Raw genomic sequence first — 23,816 nt, 5'->3', positions numbered from 1 at the left:
GAATATAGCTACAAATCTACTGATTTTTCTAAAGACAGTTACATACGAGCCTATTAAGTTTTTCATGCTACTTTACGTGCATAAGTCTGAAAGTAGTTGTCCATTAAGACCCTTATACTACAGCACAGTAGTTCAGTATTTTAAGGCATATTTACATCTCTTAATTTACAGTATCAGATAAAGCCCAGGACTAAGGCCACTGATTTCCTTCCACCACCAACTGTTTAGTAAATAACAGCAAAGTATAACTAAAAAACTGTAGATATAAAATCTAAACTAAATAAAATTGAATGTTCAAGCCTAACTTAAAATTGTATATATTACTACAGTCCTATCTAAGCTAAAACCCTAGTTAGAAAAGCAGGATGCTTTAAGCTCCAAGTACTTCAAGGAAAACAGCCCAGTAAGGAAAAGATATGAGGAAATATATAAAATAGTGCCTGAGTGTACACTCAAGCAGTAAAACTCTAAATAAAGACATTGGAAGCCCACAATATAGAAGCTATGGCACAGCCAAATACTAGAGAGGAATAGTTTGATTTTGGAGTGTCCTAGAGGAGCTGCTTACCAAAGCTAAAGAATCTCTTCTATCTTTACCAAGTGGAAAATAGCCACTGAACAATTACAGTGCAGTAGTTAACTCTTTGAGTGAATAATAATTTTTCAGTTATCTTGAGTGTTTGTCAGGTGTATGAGGAGAATGTGTAAGGAATAGACAAGACGTTTCAGTGTATGTGTAAGAAAAGGAAAAATGAGCCGTAACTAGAAAGAGGGATCCAATGTAGTAGTATCTGATCAAGTCAAAGGACCCAATAACTCTCTAGTTGTAGTATCTCAATGGGAAGCTGGTGCCCTGGTCAACCTAGTACAGTACTGTACCTGTTATTTGTAGATAATTTCATTACTCACAGGAATGAAATAGACTCTGTACAATGATGTACCAAGAAAATATATGTCCTAATATCTAAAAAATAATTCCCTAACAGTTTGACACTCAAGTACATCAGGATTTCATTTATCCGAGAATATTATACATAGCTATAATTGAAACACTGCATCTATCTTTTGTATTTCTGATAACCATTCATATTGTGCCAGAGCTCTATTCAATTAAGAGGGTAATAACCATGATATTTCTTTATCGTTTTACATATATTTAAGTAAAATTACAACATAATTGCAATCCCAAACTTTAACAATTTCAAACAGACAAATTTCTTTTATTATAATGAGTATTAAAAATTCAATGTTGCTGTTCATCTAAGTATAAAATACCAGAAAAAGATAAAGATTATGATAACTTAAATATGTTTAAAAAAGTGTGAGAAAAAAACAAAATATATTTTTCATGGAAACCTCTTAAACAGTTTATAATTTCCTACGCTGTAATTTGGGCACAATTCTATTAAGTACAGCACTGTTGAAATGTTAAATATTCAAGAGCAAATTCTGTACCTGTATGAACTATAAATCTGAAAATATCAATTCTGTACTGTAAACACAGCATTTATACAGTATAGCTTCTGACTTTTATAGTACTGCATATCAAGTTATGATTTCTACATCAAGTTGTGACTAAAATCAGTAAGTTTCTTAATCTTCAAGCCCAATAAAAAAAATGAACAAAATGTAGTTAAAAACTATAAGTATTATGAATTCAAAATATTAACTTTCACAAAGTTTAGGCTATAACGGCTTCGAAGATGAGAAAATATAAAAAATGTTATTTTTATTAGTAAAATAAATTTTTGAATATACTTACCCGATAATCATGTAGCTGTCAACTCCGTTGCCCGACAGAATTCTATGGAGGGATACGCCAGCTATCACAATACTAGAAGGGGGTGTACTTACCAGCGCCGCCTGTGGCCAGGTACTCAAGTACTTCTTGTTGACACCTCCTCAATTATTCCTCGGTCCACTGGTTCTCTATGGGGAGGAAGGGAGGGTCGATTAAATCATGATTATCGGGTAAGTATATTCAAAAATTTATTTTACTAATAAAAATAACATTTTTCAATATTAAACTTACCCGATAATCATGTAGCTGATTCACACCCAGGGGGGTGGGTGAAAAACCAGTGTACAAGACTAAAGGATAGCTAAGTATCCCGTATTTCATATAATCAGTTATCCACAATAACAATGAAATAATAAGTACCTGGTAAGGAAGTCGACTTGAACCGTTACTCTGCCTTTAATAAGATCGTCTTCCTTACTGAGCGCAGCGTTCCTCTTGGGAGGCTGAATCAACTCAAAGGTGCTAAAGTATACAGGGCTGCAACCCATACTAAAGGACCTCATCACAACCTTTAACCTCGGCGCTTCTCAAGAAAGAATTGACCACCCGCCAAATCAACAAGGATGTGGAAGGCTTCTTAGCCGACCATACAACCCATAAAAAGTATTCAAGAGAAAGGTTAAAAGGTTATGGGATTATGGGAATGTAGTGGCTGAGCCCTCGCCTACTACTGCATTCGTTGCTACGAATGGTCCCAGGGTGTAGCAGTACTCGTAAAGAGACTGGACATCTTTGAGATAGAATGATGCGAACACTGACTTGCTTCTCCAATAGGTTGCATCCATAACACTCTGCAGAGAATGGTTCTGTTTGAAGGCCACTGAAGTAGCCACAGCTCCCACTTCATGTGTCCTTACCTTCAGCAAAGCAAGGTCTTCTTCCTTCAGATGAGAATGTGTTTCTCTAATCAGAAGCCTGAATAGTAAGAAACTGAGTTCTTAGAACTTGGAAAAGAAGGTTTCTTGATAGCACACTATAAGGCTTCTGATTGTCCTTGTAAAGGTTAAGACCTTTTTAGATAGTACCTAAGAGCTCTAACTGGGCAAAGTACTCTCTTCAGATCATTCCCCACCAAGTTGGACAGGCTTGGGATCTCGAACGACTTAGGCCAAGGACGTGAAGGAAGCTCGTTTAGCAAAAACCGAGCTGCAAGGAACATGTAGCCGTTTCAGATGTGAAAACAATGATCCTGCTGAAGGCGTGGATCTCACTTACTCTTTTAGCTGTTGTCAAGCACACGAGGAAAAGAGTTTTTAATGTGAGGTCCTAAAAAGAGGCTGATTGGAGAGGTTCAAATCTTGATGACATAAGGAACCTTAGGACCACGTCTAGATTCCAGCCTGGAGTGGACAACCGACGTTCCTTTGAGGTCTCAAAAGACCTAGGGAGGTCCTGTAGATCTTTGTTGGTGGAAAGATCCAAGCCTCTGTGGCGGAAAACCGCTGCCAACATACTTCTGTAACCCTTGATCGTAGGAGCTGAAAGGGATCTTACTTTCCTTAGATATAACAGGAAGTCAGCAATCTGGGTTACAGTGGTACTGGTTGAGGAAACTGCATTGGTCTTGTACCAGCTACGGAAGACTTCCCCTTGAGACTGATAGATTCTGAGAGTGGATGTTCTCCTTGCTTTGGCAATCGCTCTGGCTGCCTCCTTCGAAAAGCCCCTAGCTCTTGAGAGTCTTTCGAAAGTCTGAAGGCAGTCAGACGAAGAGCGTGGAGGATTGGGTGTACCTTCTTTACGTGAGGTAGACTTAGAAGGTTCACTCCTAGAGGAAGAGTCCTGGGAATGTCGACCAGCCATTGCAGTACCTCTAAGAACCATTCTCTCGCGGACCAGAGCGGAGCCAACCCACGTCAGCCGTGTCCCTTTGTGAGAGGAGAACTTCTGAAGTACCCTGTTGACAATCTTGAACGGCGGGAATGCATACAGGTCGAGATGGAACCAATCCAGCAGAAAAGCATCCACGTGAACTGCTGCTGGGTCTGGAATCGGAGAACAATACAACAGGAGTCTCTAGGTTATCGAGGTAGTGAACAGATCTATGGTTGGCTGACCCCACAGGGCCCAAAGTCTGTTGCAAACATTCTTGAGAAGGGTCCACTCTGTGGGGATGACCTGACCCTTCCGTCTGAGGTGATCTGCCATGACATTCATACCGCCCTGAATGAACCTCGTTACCAGTTAGCTTTCGATCTTTAGACCAGATGAGTAGGTCCCTTGCGATCTAGAACAACTTCCACGAAAGAGTCCCTCCCTGCTTGAAGATGTAAGCCAGGGCTGTGGTGTTGTCAGAGTCCACCTCCACCACTTTGTTAAGCTGGAGGGACTTGAAGTTTATCAAGGCCAGAATAACCGCCAACAACTCCTTGCAATTGATGTGAAGTGTCCTTTGCTCCTGATTCCATGTTCCCGAGCATTCTTGTCCGTCCAAAGTCGCACCCCAGCCCGTGTCTGATGCGTCCGAGAGGAGACGGCGGTCGTGTTTCTGAACAGCCAAAGGTAGACTTCCTTGAGAAGAAAGCTGTTCTTACACCACGCGAGAGAAGACCTCCTCTCTTCGGAAACAGGAACTGAGACCGTCTCTAGCGTCATGTCCTTTATCCAGTGAGCAGCTAGATGATACTGAAGGGGGGGGGAGGTGGAGTCTCCCTAACACGATGAACAGGGCCAGCGATGAAAGTGTCCCTGTTAGACTCATCCACTACCTGACTGAGCATCGGTTCCTTCTCAGCATGCTCTGGATGCATTCTAGGGCTTGGAAGATCCTTGGGGCCGACGGAAAAGTCCGAAAAGCTCGACTCTGAAGATCCATACCCAAGGAGACAATGGTCTGGGATGGAACGAGCTGAGACTCCTCAAAATTGACCAGGAGGCCCAGTTCCTTGGTCAGATCCATAGTCCATTTGAAAATCTCCAGACAGCGACGACTTGTGGGAGCTCTTAAAAGCCAGTCGTCTGACGGAGCCGGACACAAGATCATGGTACTGCTGCACAGTCTGTGAACTGTCAATCATGGGCAAGCGAGGAAGTACAGTGACAACCCGAATCTGTCTAGACTGTCTGGGTCGTACAGACAACTCCTTATCGGGTTGCTGAGGTTGCCGCACTGCGTCACAACAAGTCACTTCTGTTGGTTGTTGAACGTCTTCCCCGTGACACATTGACTCCGTAAACAAAAAATCCTCTAACAAGGACTAAGCTTGGACTGCATGTCTTGCAACACAGCTCAAGGACTATGGGAGCAGGTGTGGTAACAGACGGGATTAGCGACTGAAGTGGAACCATTACCTTCCCTGGAAGCATGTTATGCTTAAATAAAAGTCCATAAGAGGCTATGCAGCTAAAGGCTCCCTCCAAATGACAGAGTCCTCAAGGGAATATCAGAAGGAGGGAGAAAAGAACTTTCTCATCTACAGGGACCATATCCTAGAAAAGCTAAGTTCTCTCAGTGAGGGTTCACTGGTGCAAAAGCAGCAGACTAGAAGGCAACGTTATGAAACTGCTTGACAGTCTAGTGAGTTGGCAACAACCAAAGATGTGTGACTGAGAAGCATGCGGTAAGGTATGCAGAGCATGTTGTATGCAGAGTATGCTGTATGCAGAGCATGCTGTATGTAGAGCATGTTGTATGCAGAGCATGCTGAATGCAGAGCATGCTGTATGCAGAGCATGTTGTATGCAGAGCATGCTGAATGCAGAGCATGCTGTATGCAGAGCATGCTGTATGCAGAGCATGCTGTATGTAGAGCATGTTGTATGCAGAGCATGCTGAATGCAGAGCATGCTGTATGCAGAGCATGTAGTATGCAGAGCATGCTGTAAGCAGAGCATGCTGTATGTAGAGCATGCTGTAAGGTAAGCAGAGCGTGTGCATGGCGTTTAACATTTCTCAGAAATTCCATGACCAGTGCTAGAGTGCTTTATGCATGCTTGCATGGGGTTTAAATATCAACATAATATTTACCTTACATTCATAACTCATGATTCATATATTTTTGCCATATTCTGCGATATTGTTAAAAATATATTGCAAGGAATACAAATATATTTTTATAAGTAATACAAATAACCTCCATTATCATAAGGTTTGAAAATGGAGGTAAGGTATGCTGAACAGCAGAGTCAGAACGAGCTGGAACAACAATAGTTGTGGTTTCCTCTTCAAGACTCTGTTGAGGGAACACCTGAGGCTCAGTCTGCAAAGGCTGAACAAAGGAAGTAGCAGAAGGTAGGCGCATGGGTGGAGGAGGCTGACTCCTGGCATGAGTGGCTGAACCCAAGGGTTGCGCTTGCTGAGCGGTTGGCGGAAGCGGAGTAGCAAGTTCCTGTTCCTGTGGTGTGAGCGGAGCGCGATGAGGTAGAGGCTGCGCAGAACAAGGTAAATGTCTCGCAAGCTGAGGCTCCTGAGGCGCAAGGCTAAGGTGTAGTGGTGCTTGCCTTGTGGAGGGTTGAGCTCGCTGCAGCGAGAGTTGAGGAGACTGACTCAAGGACGGGAGAGGTTGTTGTACCTCAACCGAGTGTTGCATCACTGGTGGAGCAGCAAGTGGAGGCGGAGGAAGAGAGGTATAATCCTCCTGATCCCATTGTAAAGGTTGTCTTAAAGAAGGCGGAGGCTGAACACCACTGGGAACAGCAAACTCAGAACGTGGCTCAACATCGTACGCCTGGCAGGTGGTACTGCGATCAGGCGGAGCGAGCGCAGGCGGAGCGAGCGCAGGCGGAGGGAGTGTAGGCGGAGGCGGAGGCGCAACACTCTCAGCCCGACACTCACGCATCAAGACCGAAAGTTGTGACTGCATGGACTGCAGTAGAGTCAACTTGGGGTCGGCAGACACTAAGGTCTGCTGAGGTAAAGCCTTAACAGCAGAGATCTGTTGCGGCAGAACCTTACTCCTCTTAGGCGGAGTGCATTCAACTGATGACTGAGGAGAGTCAGAGCTAACCCAATGACTGCATCCGGGTTGTTGAACTCTAACTTCGTACGTCTGGCATAGGTCTGGACTTTACGTTTAAGAGGTCTTGAGACCTGAGACCAGCGTTTTCTCCCCTAAATTTCTTCTGCAGACGAGCAAAATAAGGGCTCAATCGTCTGCGGGTGGGAGTGACGGTCTCGGTAAGACACGCCCACAACCACCGAGGATACTTCTGTGCGCCGATCAAGGCCTGCTGAACCCTTATGCCCTTCGACATTGCTTCTCCCCTGGGCTTGGGAGCTTGCAAGAGGTCCCGGACTGGGAGGACGACTGGCGCGCACAGAAGTACCCTCACGCACAACACTGACACACTTTGCGCTAATCACTTATCACTTTGATTTTCTGTTTGCACTTATTTCACTGAACTCGAAACTTTAAGTGGTTTGTACCTGAAACACGCAATTCTATCCTTTCTCAAAAGTTAGTAATTGCGAAAACAGAATTACAATGTAACAGAAAAATCTAATGAAAGATAAATAAATCAGTGGCTGGAAAGAGACTAAACACTAGATCACTCTAGAAACGTTTACTTTCTTCCCCTAAAGAGACTAGGGAGAAGAGCAAAAACGATAACAACGTTACTCGTACGCCTGGCAGGCTTGAATGAAACGTTTATCCTCCTCTTTCTCCCTCCGTCTCTATCTCTCTCTCTCTCTCTCTCTCTCTTGACTTAGAACCTGAGAGAAGAGCCCAATCATATATATCGTTAAAACATATTATTGTTAAAGGAAAAAACTGAAATATTTCCCAAAATGAAAAGTTCCTTTATTAGGATCAAAACCATTAAGTTAAGAAAGAATGAACAAAACGCTAGACACGGTTACTCTTACTGCAACGTGAAACCGTGAAAATTCTTTCTCTATCGTAACGATAGAGTGCAAGTTGAACGTTCTGAACGTCAACAACTGCAGAGACAAAACAAAACGTTAGTTCAACTTTGAAAACAGTACTAGACTATCAAAGAAATTCTTTCAAAGACATTAAAATAGCATAATATGTTAACAGGTAAAACCGAAATGACGGGCTCAATGTTAATTAACTTCGGTACCAAGAAAAGACCGCCTACTATTAGGAAGGTCGAATATAAACAAATATAAAAATTAATTTTAATAAGTTTATAATAAAAGGAAGTTAATCGAAGAGGCGTATAAGAGGCGGAGAGATATAAAATAAATCTATAACTTTTGTTAAGCAAAATTAAGAAAGAGAGTCTATACTCTCTTAGACACCAACACTTCCGTCTAAGGGAAGGGTCGGCCATTGAAAGGTGAAAGAGAGTTCATACTCTCTTCGTCACCATAATTAATCAAATTAATTCCAAAAGCTAACTAAGCTAATATAGAAGTTTCCAGTAAAGCGACAGCCGAAATCAAAGAGAAATACTTCACCAAAGTCGTGAAAATACTCCAAGAACATAAGCGTATCCCAGAACGTCTTGCCGGAAGCACGACAGAGGAATAATTGAGGAGGTGTCAACAAGAAGTACTTGAGTACCTGGCCACAGGTGGCGCTGGTAAGTACACCCCCTTCTAGTATTGTGATAGCTGGCGTATCCCTCCATAGAATTCTGTCGGGCAACGGAGTTGACAGCTACATGATTATCGGGTAAGTTTAATATTGAAAATTTTGTATTTGGCAATTTTCATATTGAAGTTTCACATAATTTGTTGAAATATGAAAGACAAAGTTATCCGCATTTATTCATTCAGATATATCTGTAAAAGTCTTCAATAAAATTTCAAATCTTACTTAAACTTATGTTCAAACATTTGTATATTACGTAAAATAACCATTTTGTTTGATAGATACAATGTTTAGATAAATTTAATCAAAATACGAATCTTGCAAATACAAAGAACTGAAAATATGTGCAAAATGCTCAAAAGAAAATGGAAGAAAGGCAATTAGGGTATACTGTATAATGAGTGACCATCACCTACACTGTCTTTGGTGTGTTCTAAGAACCACACTTCCACAAAACTTGAGAATACAGAAAAAGAAAAACAATATGCATAAAAATTTTTGCGAGTACATCAAGAACGACAAAACATTAAACACAAAATACTAAAGTACTGTATTCAAATTATCCTGAACATCTGGTGATACCAAATATGAAAAAAATAGCTGTCAGGCTCGTGACTTGCAAACTTTTTTTAGGGTGACAAATGACATCATGTGTCAACCTACGGCAGGTCCTCAACTTACAAACTTAATTGGTTCCAAGAAGCTGTTTGTAAGTTGAATTGTTCGTAAGTCCGACTTTGTTAAATCTTGGCCTAGGGTAGGCCTAACCTGAATCCCATGACTATGATTTCGAACTATGAAAGTCAACAAATAATCAGGGTCAGGTTTCATAGCAAATACAGTATCAGGTTACTACAAATATTGTTTTGCTTACTGTATTAACCCTTTTACCCCCAATGGATGTACTGGTACGTTTCACAAAACGCATCCCTTTACCCCCATGGACGTACCGGTACGTCCTTGCAAAAAACTGTTTTTTACATTTTTGTGCATATTTTTGATAACTTTATGAGAAACTTCAGGCATTTTCCAAAATAATGAGACCAACCTGAGCACTCTATGACAAAAATTGAGGCTGTTAGAGCAATTTAAAAAAAATATATTGCAAAATGTGCTTGAAAAGAAAAAAAAACGCCTGGGGGTTTAGGGTTGGAAAGTTCCAAATAGCGTTGGGGGTAAAAGAGTTAAATGATACAACACTGTTTTATTATAGCATTTCTTTATCTTATCTTTGTTATTTTCAGAGTACAAACTTCAGAGATGAAAAGCCTGAGAACAATAATGCATAAAACAAGAAGAGATAGAATAAGAAATGTAGATTTTAGAAGGATGGTTGGGGTATCTCCTATGTTGAACAAGATTGAGAAGGGACAGCTGAGATGGCTGGGACATTTAATGAGAATGGATGGAAATAGAATTGCAAGGAGGAGATGGGACTGGACGCCTGGTGGGAGGAGATCAAGAGGTAGACCACGTAAACGCTGGAGGGATGGAACTGAAGAGATTCTGACAAAGAACAACATGCCAACAATTGAACAGCTGAGAAGAGAGAGAGGGAATTTTTGAAAACAGAATTGAGTGGAGAAGACAACTGATTCCACTGACAGGCTGAAAGCCTACCTGGGAGTGGAAGTGAAGTGAAGTGATCTTTGTTATTTTCAGGTGGATTTGTGCTTGTGTCTCCGAATGTTTGTAAGCTGAGGACCTTCTGTACCTACATTGAAAACTGCATTAAAACGCTGAATACATTTTTCGTACGGCTATGTGAACGGGCGACGCACTGAATGCATCATTGGGTCCTCAGTGTTAACAATACAACCTTCAATTGCATGTATTACTTATTTTGAATTTACAAAGAGTAGAGGTTTAGTACACAGGCATCATAATAATGTATATGTAGAGATTAACAAATTGTACTGTAATTACATTCATGTTATAAAGAATAAATGAATTGAGAAATATTTCTAAGGTAATTGTTCTATAATACTAAAAGATCTTTGGTATCAGATCAACATTTAAAACATGCATATATATCTGTATATATATAGCATAACACAATACATTAAAATATAATATCAATACTTTGATTGAAATAACTGCTGATTCAAGATTGTCCATAACTCATTCCATATTCAATAAAGATGAGAAGGAAGTACAAGGTAATGCGATAAAAATACACCATTCTGCTCGCCCTCCTTTTCATCACAGCCGAATCCTGAATGAGCTGAAAAGTAGAAAAACTGTATAAACAGATGAATAAAATATGCATATCACAGCAAAAGTTTAATTTGTAATGAAGGGCCTGAATTAAGAGAGAAAATGAGCACAGTTGTAACCTGTCAATCATTGTCTTTTTGCAAGAGGCATCTAGAGCTTCAAGGATTGAAGAACTTTGCAGACAGAAAACAAAGGTAGAGAAACAGAAATAAGACTCTGCTGGAACCAATAAGTCATCATAACTCAAAAAAAAAAATATATATATATACAGTAGGGTTCCGAATTAAGCGTGTTTGAATTACACGATTCCCCTTTTCCGCGATCGCTATTTTTCAAAAATAAATTTTCTGTATCTGCGAGGCTGTTCAAAGTTCGCGAGTCAAGCACTACAAAATGTATCAAATCTATTGTCTTTTTAAGTATATTGGTAGCCCTAAATACGGTGATTTATAATAAATGTTACAAAACAATATTAACATTACATTTCATTAACATAATTTCATAATGAATAGCCTATTTAAGGATAAAATTCCACATCAACAATGAAATCAACTGTTAACTGTGCGAGTCCAGCTGACAAAATGTAAACAGAAATGTGGTTACGTTCTCGGCAATCTTTATCTTTCTCCAACCTTACGATAATTGTAATGGTAGTGTTAATGATGGTATATTAAAGCATTATTTTTGTTTAGTACAGTATATTTAAAAGCCTTATTTTTCCCTCTGGGCGTTCAAGGTTTTCACGAGTAGACTGGGTTCGTTTATCGGCAGTGAATAGCCTAAACTTCGGTAACGAGTCGTCAATATTTTGTCATATTTTAAACAGTATACATTTGATTTGCAAACATTTGTTTTGTAGAGTAGACGGTAAAATAAAATCTAGAGAGAGAGAGAGAGAGAGAGAGAGAGAGAGATTTGATGGCAGAAATCCCCCTCTCTCTCTCTCTCTCTCTCTCTCTCTCTCTCTCTCTCTCTCTCTCTCTCTCTCTAGATTTTATTTTACCGTCTACTCTACAAAACAAATGTTTGCAAATCAAATGTATACTGTTTAAAATAAAATCTAGAGAGAGAGAGAGAGAGAGAGAGAGAGAGAGAGAGATTTGATGGCAGAAATCCCCTCTCTCTCTCTCTCTCTCTCTCTCTCTCTCTCTCTCTCTCTCTCTCTCTCTCTCTCCGTAAGAAATAAAACCATAGTTCACATATGGCAACTTGAGTTTAAGAATGAAATTAACATGAATATTGTTAGTTGTGGCGATCAATTCCTCGCTTCAGGGGGTACACGAAACAAAAACACGACATTCAATTACAACAGCTGATTCTCTCTCTCTCTCTCTCTCTCTCTCTCTCTCTCTCTCTCTCTCTCTCTCTCTCTCTCTCTCGTTATACAATACTTACAAATAGATGAAGAAACCAAAATCGGTTTTCTTGAAGTGTCAATTAAATACAAAACGAAAAAATTATACCGTGTATACATCCATTTCAATCATAGCTTAAAATACGGTAACCGATTTCGTCCGCAAACCACTATTTTTTTAGGAAACACCATTCTATTCCAGAAAATTTTTACTCTTTAAATGTCAATTGCGCTATAATAAAACATGTACTTATGTTGTTAAATTTCGGGTGTGTTTTAAAAATCGAGTATTGCTAACTTATTTTTGTTTTACTTTTGGCTGTGATCACATCAGCTGATGTCTAGCTTCCGCGCGAATACAATAACAAAGAATTGTTTACACCATTTCTTAACTTATTCAAACCATCTATACAGTTAATATTACATAAACACCAATGTGTTATAACCTATCATATTTATTGTTTAGTACTTTAAAACCATCCTCTCTCTCTCTCTCTCTCTCTCTCTCTCTCTCTCTCTCTCTCTCTCTCTCTCTCACATCGAACGTTATAGCGGTAACCTAATTGTTCGGTGACTTTAAAAATAGGCTTAGTACTTTCTTCTTTTACCTTTTTTGCATATGGATCTATAATTGAGGTGGGTACAAGTTGACTTATAACTGAAGTTAGGAAAAGTATTTTGGATATGGAAAGGACAATTATCTTTCGTAACAGTTTAGAATTATCGTAAGTTATCACTCTGTCATTAGCGGCAGTTTGCTATTGTGGATTAACGCATAAGGAAAAAAAAATTTCCAGCTTTGCTACGAATTTAGGAATTTATATGGATACGGTAAGTAAAATATTTGTAATAACATAATGTTTACTAAATGTTTGTAATATCATTAGTTATGACTTAGATTATGTGTGTTTAATGCATTCGTTTGTTTATTATGATCGAAGATGGAGCGTAAACAAATGGAAGGTTTCCGTTTCAGGCGGCATCATAAAGAAAAACATTTCATAAATGGCATTCATTTCATTTATTTGAAAGTTCTAATAAAAAATAATTAGAACATTGGTAATAACAAATTCAACATATAATCTATACTTGGTAAAATTGCTGTCAATTCAAAAACACAGATGTATAAATGCGTCTGTTTCTTCGTTGTGATCAGAGATAAACGTAAACAAAACATTGGTTGTCGTTTTCTATTGTGCTTTTTAGCGTGTTTAGGAAACGCATGATATAAAATCGCCTTTATTTTGATAATTCTGGCTTTTCAATCATACAACAAGCTAGTCTATAGAGTGATGGTTTTGCTATTCACCAGTTGTATTATACAATAGATATGACAAACATTAAAATTTGTCTGTATTTTGGGTTGTGTTATAACGGGAAATATATGGTGTTTACACCTATCCTGGTTGTAATTTTAACCATTTTTCAAGTTATTAGAACTTTAAAGTATATTAAATGTTTTATTTATTTACAAGAACAATTTGATATTATAAAGAAATACAGTATAGTACAAAGAAAGTATTGGAAATGGGTAGTAAACACATTTGAATAGGCAAATTGCTGGTTGCCATGGCCGCAATGGAATTATTTCTGTTAGTTGTGTGTTTCGAAATTCGCGATTTTCCATTTACGCGAGGTCATTAATCAACCAAATTCTTGCATAATTCGGGACCCTACTGTATATATATATACCGTGAAGAAAGTGGGCAAATATGGCATTAAAAATTACATGATGGAAAATTCAGTAAGAAAGGACACCACAGGCAGGAGGTATGTACATGGTGTGATATATGGAAGGGATTATATGGTACAGTGGATATACAGAGATATGTTGGTGGAATGAGATGGTGCAAAAGCCATCTGAAAACAAGAGGAAAACCTTTCAACTCTGACAGAGGATATAAAAAAAAATAATGTTATGCTGAAGAAAGATTGGAGAACTACCACACAAAAATATAATACAATATTATGTATCCACGAATTTTGAGAAAGCATTTGCCACATTACTCTGGACATCTGTTAGAAGTGCATTATTTAATGCTGAACATTTTATTTTCATGTTAATATGTTATTTTTATAAAATAAATTTTTGAATATACTTACCCGGTGATTATATAAGCTGCAACTCTGTTGCTCGACAGAAAACTCTACGTAAAAAATCCGCCAGCGATCGCTATGCAGGTAGGGGGTGTACTTCAACAGCGCCATCTGTCGTGCAGGTACTCAGTACTCAATGTAAACACAGAACTCAATTTTCTCCTCGGTCCACTGGGTCTCTATTGGGGAGGAAGGGAGGGTCCTTTAATATATAATCACCAGGTAAGTATATTCAAAAACTTATTTTATTATAAAAATAACATTTTTCAATATTAAACTTAGCCGGTGATTATATAAGCTGAATCACACCCAGGGGGGTGGGTAGAGACCAGCAATAATTGTTTACATTATTATGAGCTAAGGATTTTTTATTTCATTTTAGCAGTTATTCAAAATAACAAACATAAAATAAATAAGTACCTGGTAAGGAAGTCGACTTAAACAATTACTCTGCCTTTTTAAGTACGTCTTCCTTACGGAGCCTCGCGATCCTCTTAGGATGCTGAGCGACCCCTAGGAGCTGAAGTATCAAGGGTTGCAACCCATACAACAGGACCTCATCAAAACCTCTAATCAAGGCGCTTCTCAAGAAATGACTTTGACCACCCGCCAAATCAAGTAGGATGCGAAAGGCTTCTTAGCCTTCCGGACAACCCAAAAACAATAATAAAACATTTCAAGAGAAAGATTAAAAAGGTTATGGAATTAGGGAATTGTAGTGGTTGAGCCCTCACCCACTACTGCACTCGTTGCTACGAATGGTCCCAGAGTGTAGCAGTTCTCGTAAAGAGACTGGACATTCTTAAGATAAAAAAGACGCGAACACTGACTTGCTTTTCCAATAGGTTGCGTCGATTATACTTTGCAGAGATCTATTTTGTTTAAAGGTCACGGAAGTTGCGACAGCTCTAACTTCGTGTGTCCTTACCTTCAGCAAAGCTTGGTCTTCCTCATTCAGATGGGAATGAGCTTCTCGTATTAACAGTCTGATAAAATAGGATAAAGCATTCTTTGACATAGGCAAAGATGGTTTCTTAACTGAACACCATAAAGCTTCAGACGGGCCTCGTAAAGGTTTAGTTCGTTTTAAATAGAACTTAAGAGCTCTTACAGGGCATAAGACTCTTTCTAGTTCATTTCCAACCATACGATAAGTTTGGAATATCGAACGATATTGGCCAAGGCCGAGAAGGCAGCTCGATCTTGGCTAGAAAACCAAGTTGTAGAACATGTAGCCGTTTCGGATGAGAATCCGATGTTCTTGCTGAAGGCATGAATCTCACTGACTCTTTTAGCTGTGGCTAAGCATACCAGGAAAAGAGTCTTTAAGGTGAGATCTTTCAGGGAGGCTGATTGTAGCGGTTCGAACCTGTCTGACATAAGGAATCTTAGTACCACGTCTAAATTCCAACCAGGTGTAACCAAACGACGCTCCTTCGTGGTCTCAAAAGACTTAAGGAGGTCCTGTAGATCTTTATTGTTGGAAAGATCTAAGCCTCTGTGACGGAAGACTGATGCCAACATGCTTCTGTAACCCTTGATAGTGGGAGCTGAAAGAGATCGTTCTTTCCTCAGATATAAGAGGAAGTCAGCTATTTGAGTTACAGAGGTACTGGTCGAGGAAACGGATACTGACTTGCACCAGTTTCGAAAGATTTCCCACTTCGATTGGTAGACTCTAAGGGTGGATGTTCTCCTTGCTCTAGCAATCGCTCTGGCTACCTCCTTCGAAAAGCCTCTAGCTCTCGAGAGTCTTTCGATAGTCTGAAGGCAGTCAGACGAAGAGCGTGGAGGCCTTGGTGTACCTTCTTTACGTGTGGCTGACGTAGAAGGTCCACCCTTAGGGGAAGTGTTCTGGGAACGTCTACTAGCCATCGAAGTACCTCGGTGAACCATTCTCTCGCGGGCCAGAGGGAAGCAACTAGCGTCAACCTTGTCCCTTCGTGAGAGGCGAACTTCTGCAGTACCTTGTTGACAATCTTGAACGGAGGGAATGCATATAGATCTAGATGTGACCAATCTAGGAGAAAGGCATCTATATGAACTGCTACTGGGTCCGGGATTGGTGAGCAAAATATTGGGAGCCTCTTGGTCATCGAGGTTGCGAAGAGATCTATGGTTGGCTGGCCTCAGGTGGCCTAAAGTCTCTTGCATACATCCTTGTGGAGGGTCCATTCTGTTGGAATTATTTGTCCCTTCCGACTGAGACAATCTGCCATGACATTCAAGTTGCCTTGGATGAACCTCGTTACTAGTGATGTCTAGACCTTTTGACCAGGTGAGGAGGTCCCTTGCGATCTCGTACAACGTCAGAGAGTAGGTCCCTCCTTGCTTGGAGATGTACGCCAAAGCCGTGGTGTTGTCCGAGTTCACCTCCACCACTTTGCCTTGAAGGAGAGACCTGAAGCTTTTCCAGGCCAGACGTACTGCCAGTAGCTCCTTGCAGTTGAAATGCATTGTCCTTTGACTCGAGTTCCATAATCCCGAGCATTCCCGACCGTCTAATGTCGCACCCCAGCCTACGTCCGATGCGTCCGAGAAGAGAACGTGGTTGGGAGTCTGAACAGTCAGGGGAAGACCCTCTCTTAGGTTGATATAGTCCTTTCACCAAGTCAGACAAGACTTTATCTTTTCGGAAACCGGGATCTAGACCGCTTCTAGCGTCTTGTCCTTTTCCAGTGAAAAGCTAGATGGTATAGAAGAGGAAGGAGGTGTAGTCTTCCTAGTGACACAAATTGATCCACGGATGACAGCGTCCCTACCAGACTCATCCACAGCCTGACTGAGCAGCGTTCCTTCTTCAGCATCTTCTGGATGGATAGCAGGGCTGGGGGCTGATCGTCTTGTTCAGCAACGTCCTCATCAGAGGGTTCCTCATCCGAAACTGATGAGGAAACGGCAACGGAGTGGGCAACGTCTGACTCGCTGAATCCCGTCGCACTGGTGGATGCGTGAGGGAGCCGGACGCAATATCATGGAACTGCTGCACAGTCTGTGAACTGTCAACAACCATGGGTGCACGAGGAAGTACAGTGTCAACCCGAAACTGTCTAGACCGTCTGGGTTGTGCAGTCAACACCCTACCGGGTTGCTGAGGTTGACGCACTGCGTCACAACAAGTCACCTCTGCTGGTTGTTGAACGTCCTGAACGTCAACAACCACCTCCGAGCGTCGCTTAACGTCAACGTGCGGCTGGCAACCCACACTGGGTCGCATCGGTGGAGGAACCACCTCAACTGGCAGACGCGAGTAGGTTACCTCAGCGTCAACAGGGCGCACAACCGACCGGTTGGAAGGTTGTTGGCCAGAAGGAGGAACCACCTCAACTGGCAGACGCGAGTAGGTTACCTCAGCGTCAACATGGCGCACAACCGACCGGTTGGAAGGTTGTTGGCCAGAAGGTTCTTCTCCGCATTTAAGTCCTCTATCAAGGACGCAAGCTTGGACTGCATGACTTGCAGCAAAGCCCATTTAGGGTCTACGGGAGCAGGTGTGGCAACAGACGGGGTTAGCGACTGAGGCGGAACCGTTTACCATCCCTGAAAGCCTTGTTATGCGTGACATAATAGTACAGCAAAACTTCAAAGGCTCGACAACAGCTGAGAAGTTGACCTGTAAACAACTTGGAGCGTCTCCTGGCTAGGCGCCAGGGAGAGTCTACCAGAATTGAGAAGTCTATCTGGGCAGAGGCATGAACTCCCAAGCCGAGAACTTCTCTCGTGTCATATCAGACTCTCGCTCTATAAACCAGTTTAAAAGAAGGGAAAGCAAAGGCTGTATCCCCCAAACTCCTCCTGGTGAAAAACCAGTCGCCTAGCCAACGTAACGCTCTCTAGGAGAGCGAGAGAGCACTAGCTTAAAAACAACGGCTTCGAAGTAGCTAGGCCTAGTGTAAGCTCTGACGTTTAGGCGAACGAGGAGCAGCAGTTACAAGATCCGGACGAAGATCCTTAAAAAAATCATCATGATTTAATTAAAGTCCATAGGAGGCTAAGCAGCTTAAGGCTCCTCTCCATCTGACAGAGTCCTCAAGGGAATATCAGTAGGAGGGAGAACAGCAACTTCCTCATCTACAGGAACCTTGTCCGATAAAAGCTGAGTCTCTCACTGGTGCATTAGTAGCGGACCAGAACGCAACGTCATGTAACTGCTTGACAGTCTGTGAACTGTCAACAACTGAACTGTCAACCACAACAGGTGCGTGAGGACGTACAGCGTCCACTCGAGACTGCTTTGACTGTCTAGACTGAGCAGTCAAAACAACTCTAGAATGCGGAGGTTGACGCACCGCGTCAAAACAAAACAACTTAGACTGTTGTTGTACCTCGCGAACGTCAACGGAAGGTTCCGTGCGTCGCTGAACGTCAACATGCGGCTGGCAGGGTACACTGGAACGCATGGGTGGCGGGACTCTCTCAGCTGGAGTGCGGCAGAAGGTCGTCTCAGCGTCCCCAGGACGCACAACCGTGGTTGGTTGTAGGCTAGAGGTTGGTGCAGTGTCAACCTTCTCCGCACGAAAGTCCTGCATCAATGACATTAACTGAGACTGCATGGTCTGCAGCAAAGACCACTTAGGGTCTACAGGAGCAGGTGCGGCAACAGACGGTGTGACTGCCTGATGCGGTACCGCTTTGCCTCTCTTAGGAGGTGAGCAGTCGTCGGAAGACTGCAGCGAGTCCGAACTGACCCAGTGGCTACAACTGGGCCGTTGGACTTGCGCGGAAGGGACCGACTTGCGCTTAAAAAGCCGCGAGATCTTGGTCCATGGTTTCTTACGAGAAACCTCTTCCGCAGACGAGGAATAAATGGGCTCTCTCGTCTTTGTGTGGGTGGGGCGATCTTGGGTAGATACGCCCGAAACCACGGAGGGAAACGTCTGTTCGTTGATCAAGGCCTCTCGAACCCATAAGTCGTTCGACATTACTTCTCCCCTGGGCTTGGGAGCTTGCAAGAGGTCCCGGACTAGGTGAACGACAGGCACGAACAGACGAACCCTCGGACGCAACACTGTAACACTTTGCGCATATCACTTTATCGATTTTCTGTTTTGCACTTATTTCACTGAAATCGAAACTTTTACTGATTTCTACCTGAAACACACAATTCTACCCTTCATTAAAAGGTAGTAATTGCGAAATCAGTCGTATAATGCAGCTCATTAATACCAGCAAAAAACAGAAAACATATATTAAGATAAAAAATTCAGTGGCTGGGAAAGAGACTAAACACTAGTTCATATAACTACGTTTTCAATCTCTCACCGCACATAGCCTGGGGACGAGAATAAAAACCTAAAAACGTTTTACCTTCCTCCCCGTACAGAGACTAGGGACGAGAGTAACACGAGAACAACGTTACCCGCTTGAACGGAACGTTTTCTCTCCTCTCTCTCCCTCCGTCTCTATCTCTCTCTCTCTTTCTCTCTTGATTTCGCACCTAAGAGAAAAGCCCAATTATATATCGTCAAAAAAACATGTTATTTGACTAAAGGAAAAAACTGAAAGGTTTTCCAAATAAAAAGTTCCTTTAAATTAGAATTTAAAACATTTAAGCTAAGAAAGAATGAACAAAACGTCAGAATCGATTTACTCTTACTGCAAAGTGAAACCGTGATACACTCTCTCTCTATCGTAACGATAGAGCGCATGTTGAACGTCCTGAACGTCAACAACTGCGTAGCCTAAAAAACTAAACGTTAGTTCATCTTTGAAAACAGTACGAAGACTATCAAAGAAATTCTTTCATAAAACATTACATTTAAAAAGTTTTAAATTCTTTAAAGGCTAAATACGATATAACGGGCTCAACGTTGATTAACTTCGGTTCCAAGTTAGGACCGCCTACTATCAGGAAAGGTCGCATATAAACAAAACATTAAAATCTATTTTTATATGTTTATAATAAATGGAAAGTTAATCGAAGAGGCCTAATAAAGGCGGAGAGATATAAAATATATAGATCTATAACGTGATAAGAAAAATTACTAAAAACCTAAACACACTTCCGTCTAAGGGAAGGGTCGGCCATTTAAAAGTGAAAGAAAGTCCATACTCTCTTTGTCACCATAATTAAATCTATCCAAAACGAGTTCAAGTTTTGAGATGAAGATAAAACACCTGCATAGCGAAAGCTCAAAACTAGAATAGTGTACTTCACCAAATAGTTGTGAAAACAAATCCAGTTAGTAACAGCGAATTAGTAGGTCTTGCCGGTAGCCCGACAGAGAGAAAATTGAGTTCTGTGTTTACATTGAGTACTGAGTACCTGCACGACAGATGGCGCTGTTGAAGTACACCCCCTACCTGCATAGCGATCGCTGGCAGATTTTTTACGTAGAGTTTTCTGTCGAGCAACAGAGTTGCAGCTTATATAATCACCGGCTAAGTTTAATATTGAAAAAAAGTAAATGCAAATACAAAGGGTTGTGGTGGCCAGTTGATAACGTCCTTGCCTGGTGATCGCCAGACTGGGGTTCAAGTCCTGCTCAAACTCGTTAGTTCCTTTGGTCGCTGCAACCTCACCCACCATCAATGTGAGCAATGGATGAGGGGTTTGGGGAGCCTATAGGTCTATCTGCTGAGTCATTAGCAGCCATTACCTGGCCCACCTTGGCCCTAGCATGGATGGAGAGGGGGCTTGGGTGCTGATCATATGTATATACAGTATGGTCAGTCTCTAGAGCATTGGCCTGATTGATAGGGTAATGTTACTGTCCCTTGCCTCTACTATTCATGAGTGGCCTTCAAACTGCATTTTATAAGTTAAACATTGTGATAAAATTAAGTGTGCTACTTCATTAATAAAAGGATGAAATATTTCATAAAAATTAAGATATAAGATCAAACAACAAATTCAATTAATTAAAAAAATTCAATAAATTTGACGCTTACTTTGCAAAGTCCGGGGATTTTGAGATTACATGCTCAAATTCAGCAAACGACAGCATCCCATCATCATCAAGATCTGCTTCTTCTAAAACTCTTGTTACCAATGCCTGTTAAGAGTGGAAGAAGTAAAACATGGGAAATTATTAGACTCTAATTCATACCTCCGAAGGATAAAAAACAAATTAAAAGATGAACTTAAATCCTTTATATTTCATATGAAAATATAAAACTATCTTGATTGTCATATTTCCGGGTCAAAAACCAATGACCGTCAAACTAAAATTTTTCTCTTATTCTTTATTTTATCTTCTGTATATTTAGTACCAGGTTTTACTGGGTTTATTTAAAAAAGCATTAAATCGTTTGGTAATAACTACATTCGGTACATTGAATGAGTAGAGAGCATGCAATTCCTCGGCAATGAACATTTATCGAAAGATAATGCAATTTTACCAATATTAGCCTACACACTTTGCAATCTGCACACACTCTAGATAAAGATGACATAAGAGAGAACTTCTACAGACTTAGCTTTGTAGCAGACACTTTAGATGGACTGCTGACAGAAACGCAACTGATCTCGTTGAGGTAAAAAAGTACAATAAGAAATAAAGATCGAGGCAACTAAAGGAAAGTGTTGTTTACACAATCGATCTATAGCCCACTGCTTTCCGTTTGGCGTATAAATAGCACTTGAATAAAGGGATTTTGACGTAGGAAAAATCTATTTCTGGGCGAAGGACCTGTGCCGCCCAGTGAATAAGCTCCATTTAGCACTTATTCTTAGGTAATTTACTGCTAAATATACCAGAGAAAAAATGTAAAGGAGTGCTAGGTTAACTAGCTCGCTCACCTATTGGTGTCGGTATAAAATTGGGCGTATATTCCAGAGGTCCCGCACTATTTAGATTAATCCACGACAGAGAACCCCAATAGAGGAGAGCCGTTCAACCTCACTCGGTACTACTACAATGCATCCGCTCAGAACCCAACTCCTTAGCACCCAAAGTTTGGGGACTCCAAGGGAGAGGAGCTGGGAGGGTTCACTGGGCGGCACAGGTCCTTCGCCCAGAAATAGATTTTTCCTACGTCAAAATCCCTTTTCTGGGCTCGAACCTGTGCCGCCCAGTGAATCTATACAAGAGAAAAATGTCACCAAACTTGCAAAATAAAGGAAAAAACATAAGCGTAAGAGAAAAACAGGATGCTTTAATCAGAGATGAGTACCAAAAAACAATTATAAGGGTATCTTAAATATGAACATAAATCCAATAAGGTAGGTATAATAATGCCGTGAGTGATAATATATACAGATACTCAGGAGCATAAAATTTACAAATATAATAACAGTATTCAGGTGCGCGACCAACGAATACAATAGGGTATAAATGAGGCAGGTAAGAGGGAGAGATAAAGAGTCAAGGCATTAACCTGTGAGTTACTCGTGAGTAACTACGCTCCCTGCGGCTACTGTAGAAAATTTTAGGGCTTCCAAATGTTTAAGGTAGTGTTTCTTGAACACTGACGGTGATTTCCACCCTGTATACCTGGAAAGGTCTGTAAAATTCATGTGGTGAAAGAAGTTCACCGAGGTGGCAACCGCCCTGATATCATGTGCAAGAGGAAAAGAGTCAGGGTTAGCTTGTTTAATAAAATACAAAATTTGTTGCCTGATCCCTTTAATAGTAATGGTACCGCCTTGTTCTCTAACGAATAGAGGCCCCGAGGAGTTAGAGGAGGTCCGGGATAGATAAGACCTAAGAGTAGTGACAGGGCACAGCGACGGATCTTGCGTGAGGGGAACAATTTTCCAGGAGGTCCATCTGTTTTGAGGGTCTTCATTCTTAGCCAAAAAGAATTTGTTAGGAGAAAGAAGGACCTCTCCTGAAGGCAGAAAGTCAATATGACCCGGGTCTCTCGACAAGGCTGCCAATTCAGAAATTCTTGCCCCGGAAGCCAAGCTCACTAGGAAAAGTGTTTTCCTGAGAAGGGGCATGTAACCACAAGAACTGTTAATGGTATCAGAAGCCAATTTGAGTACGTCATTAAGGAACCAGGTCACCGGGGTAGGACGAGTAACCGGTTTCAGTCTGGCACAAGCTTTCGGAATTGAAGCTAACAAAGAGACGGTTAAGTCTATGTTAAAACCCACTAGGAAGATCTTTTTCAGAGCCGATTTAATAGTGGTGATAGTATTGGCTGCCAGACCTGATTCTAATAAAGATCTAAAGAAAGTGACTGTAAGGTTCAAGTTCATACAGTTCACGTCTGAGTCTATTAAAAATTTTGCCAACTTTTTAACTGCAGAGTCATACTGACGGATGGTGGAATCCCGTTTATCCGATTCTAGGAACAAGGTGTTTTGAGGATCAATATTGGCACCATGCATAGCCGCAAACTTCATAAAGTCCATAAAGTTAGGGCGCTCTGAATGTTTGAGAAAGCGTACACAACGTGTGTTTGTACTATCTGAGACAGAACCGGATTGGGTATCGGGCGAGGGTATAATCTCAACTCCCGCAGGAGAGGATACCAGTTGCTCTTGGGCCAGTTGGGTGCGACCAAGGCTACTTGTCCCTTGAAGGATCTCAGTTTGTCTAGAACTTTCAGCAAAAGATTCACCGGGGGAAAGAGATAAATCTTTTCCCAGTTGTCCCAATTCTGTGACATGGCGTCTGTGGCGTAAGCCTGAGGGTCTAGATTGGGAGCCACATATACTCTCAATTTGTGGTTGGATTCCGTGGCGAAGAGGTCCACTTGGAGACCGGGAACCTGAGAGAGAATCCACCGAAATGACTTTAGATCGAGTGACCATTCCGATTCTAGAGGGGAGGTCCGGGACAGGGCGTCTGCCACTACATTCCGGACTCCCGCCAGGTGGACAGCTGAAAGAAGCCAACGGTTCGAGGCTGCTAGGGAGAATATGGCTACTAGAACATGGTTCAGAGGCCCTGACTTT

At 41.4% G+C, this 23,816-nt stretch overlaps 1 protein-coding gene across 1 annotated transcript in view; it reads right to left on the bottom strand.

Moving 5' to 3' along the window:
* Positions 1-8,986: 8,986 nt before the first annotated feature.
* LOC137641413 (calcium and integrin-binding protein 1-like) overlaps positions 8,987-23,816 on the bottom strand; it is a 42,107-nt gene continuing 27,277 nt past the window's right edge. Inside the window, exons 6-7 of the mRNA XM_068373945.1 lie at positions 20,861-20,964; positions 8,987-10,525 (exon numbers count right to left, since the gene is read on the bottom strand). Coding sequence (XP_068230046.1) covers positions 10,504-10,525; positions 20,861-20,964 — 126 coding nt within the window. The 3' untranslated portion in view covers positions 8,987-10,503. The remainder of the gene's footprint in view (positions 10,526-20,860; positions 20,965-23,816) is intronic.

This window comes from Palaemon carinicauda, chromosome 5 (genome assembly GCF_036898095.1).
Source record: "Palaemon carinicauda isolate YSFRI2023 chromosome 5, ASM3689809v2, whole genome shotgun sequence".
NCBI lineage: Eukaryota > Metazoa > Arthropoda > Malacostraca > Decapoda > Palaemonidae > Palaemon > Palaemon carinicauda.
This window is presented reverse-complemented; position numbering and strand designations above follow the sequence as displayed.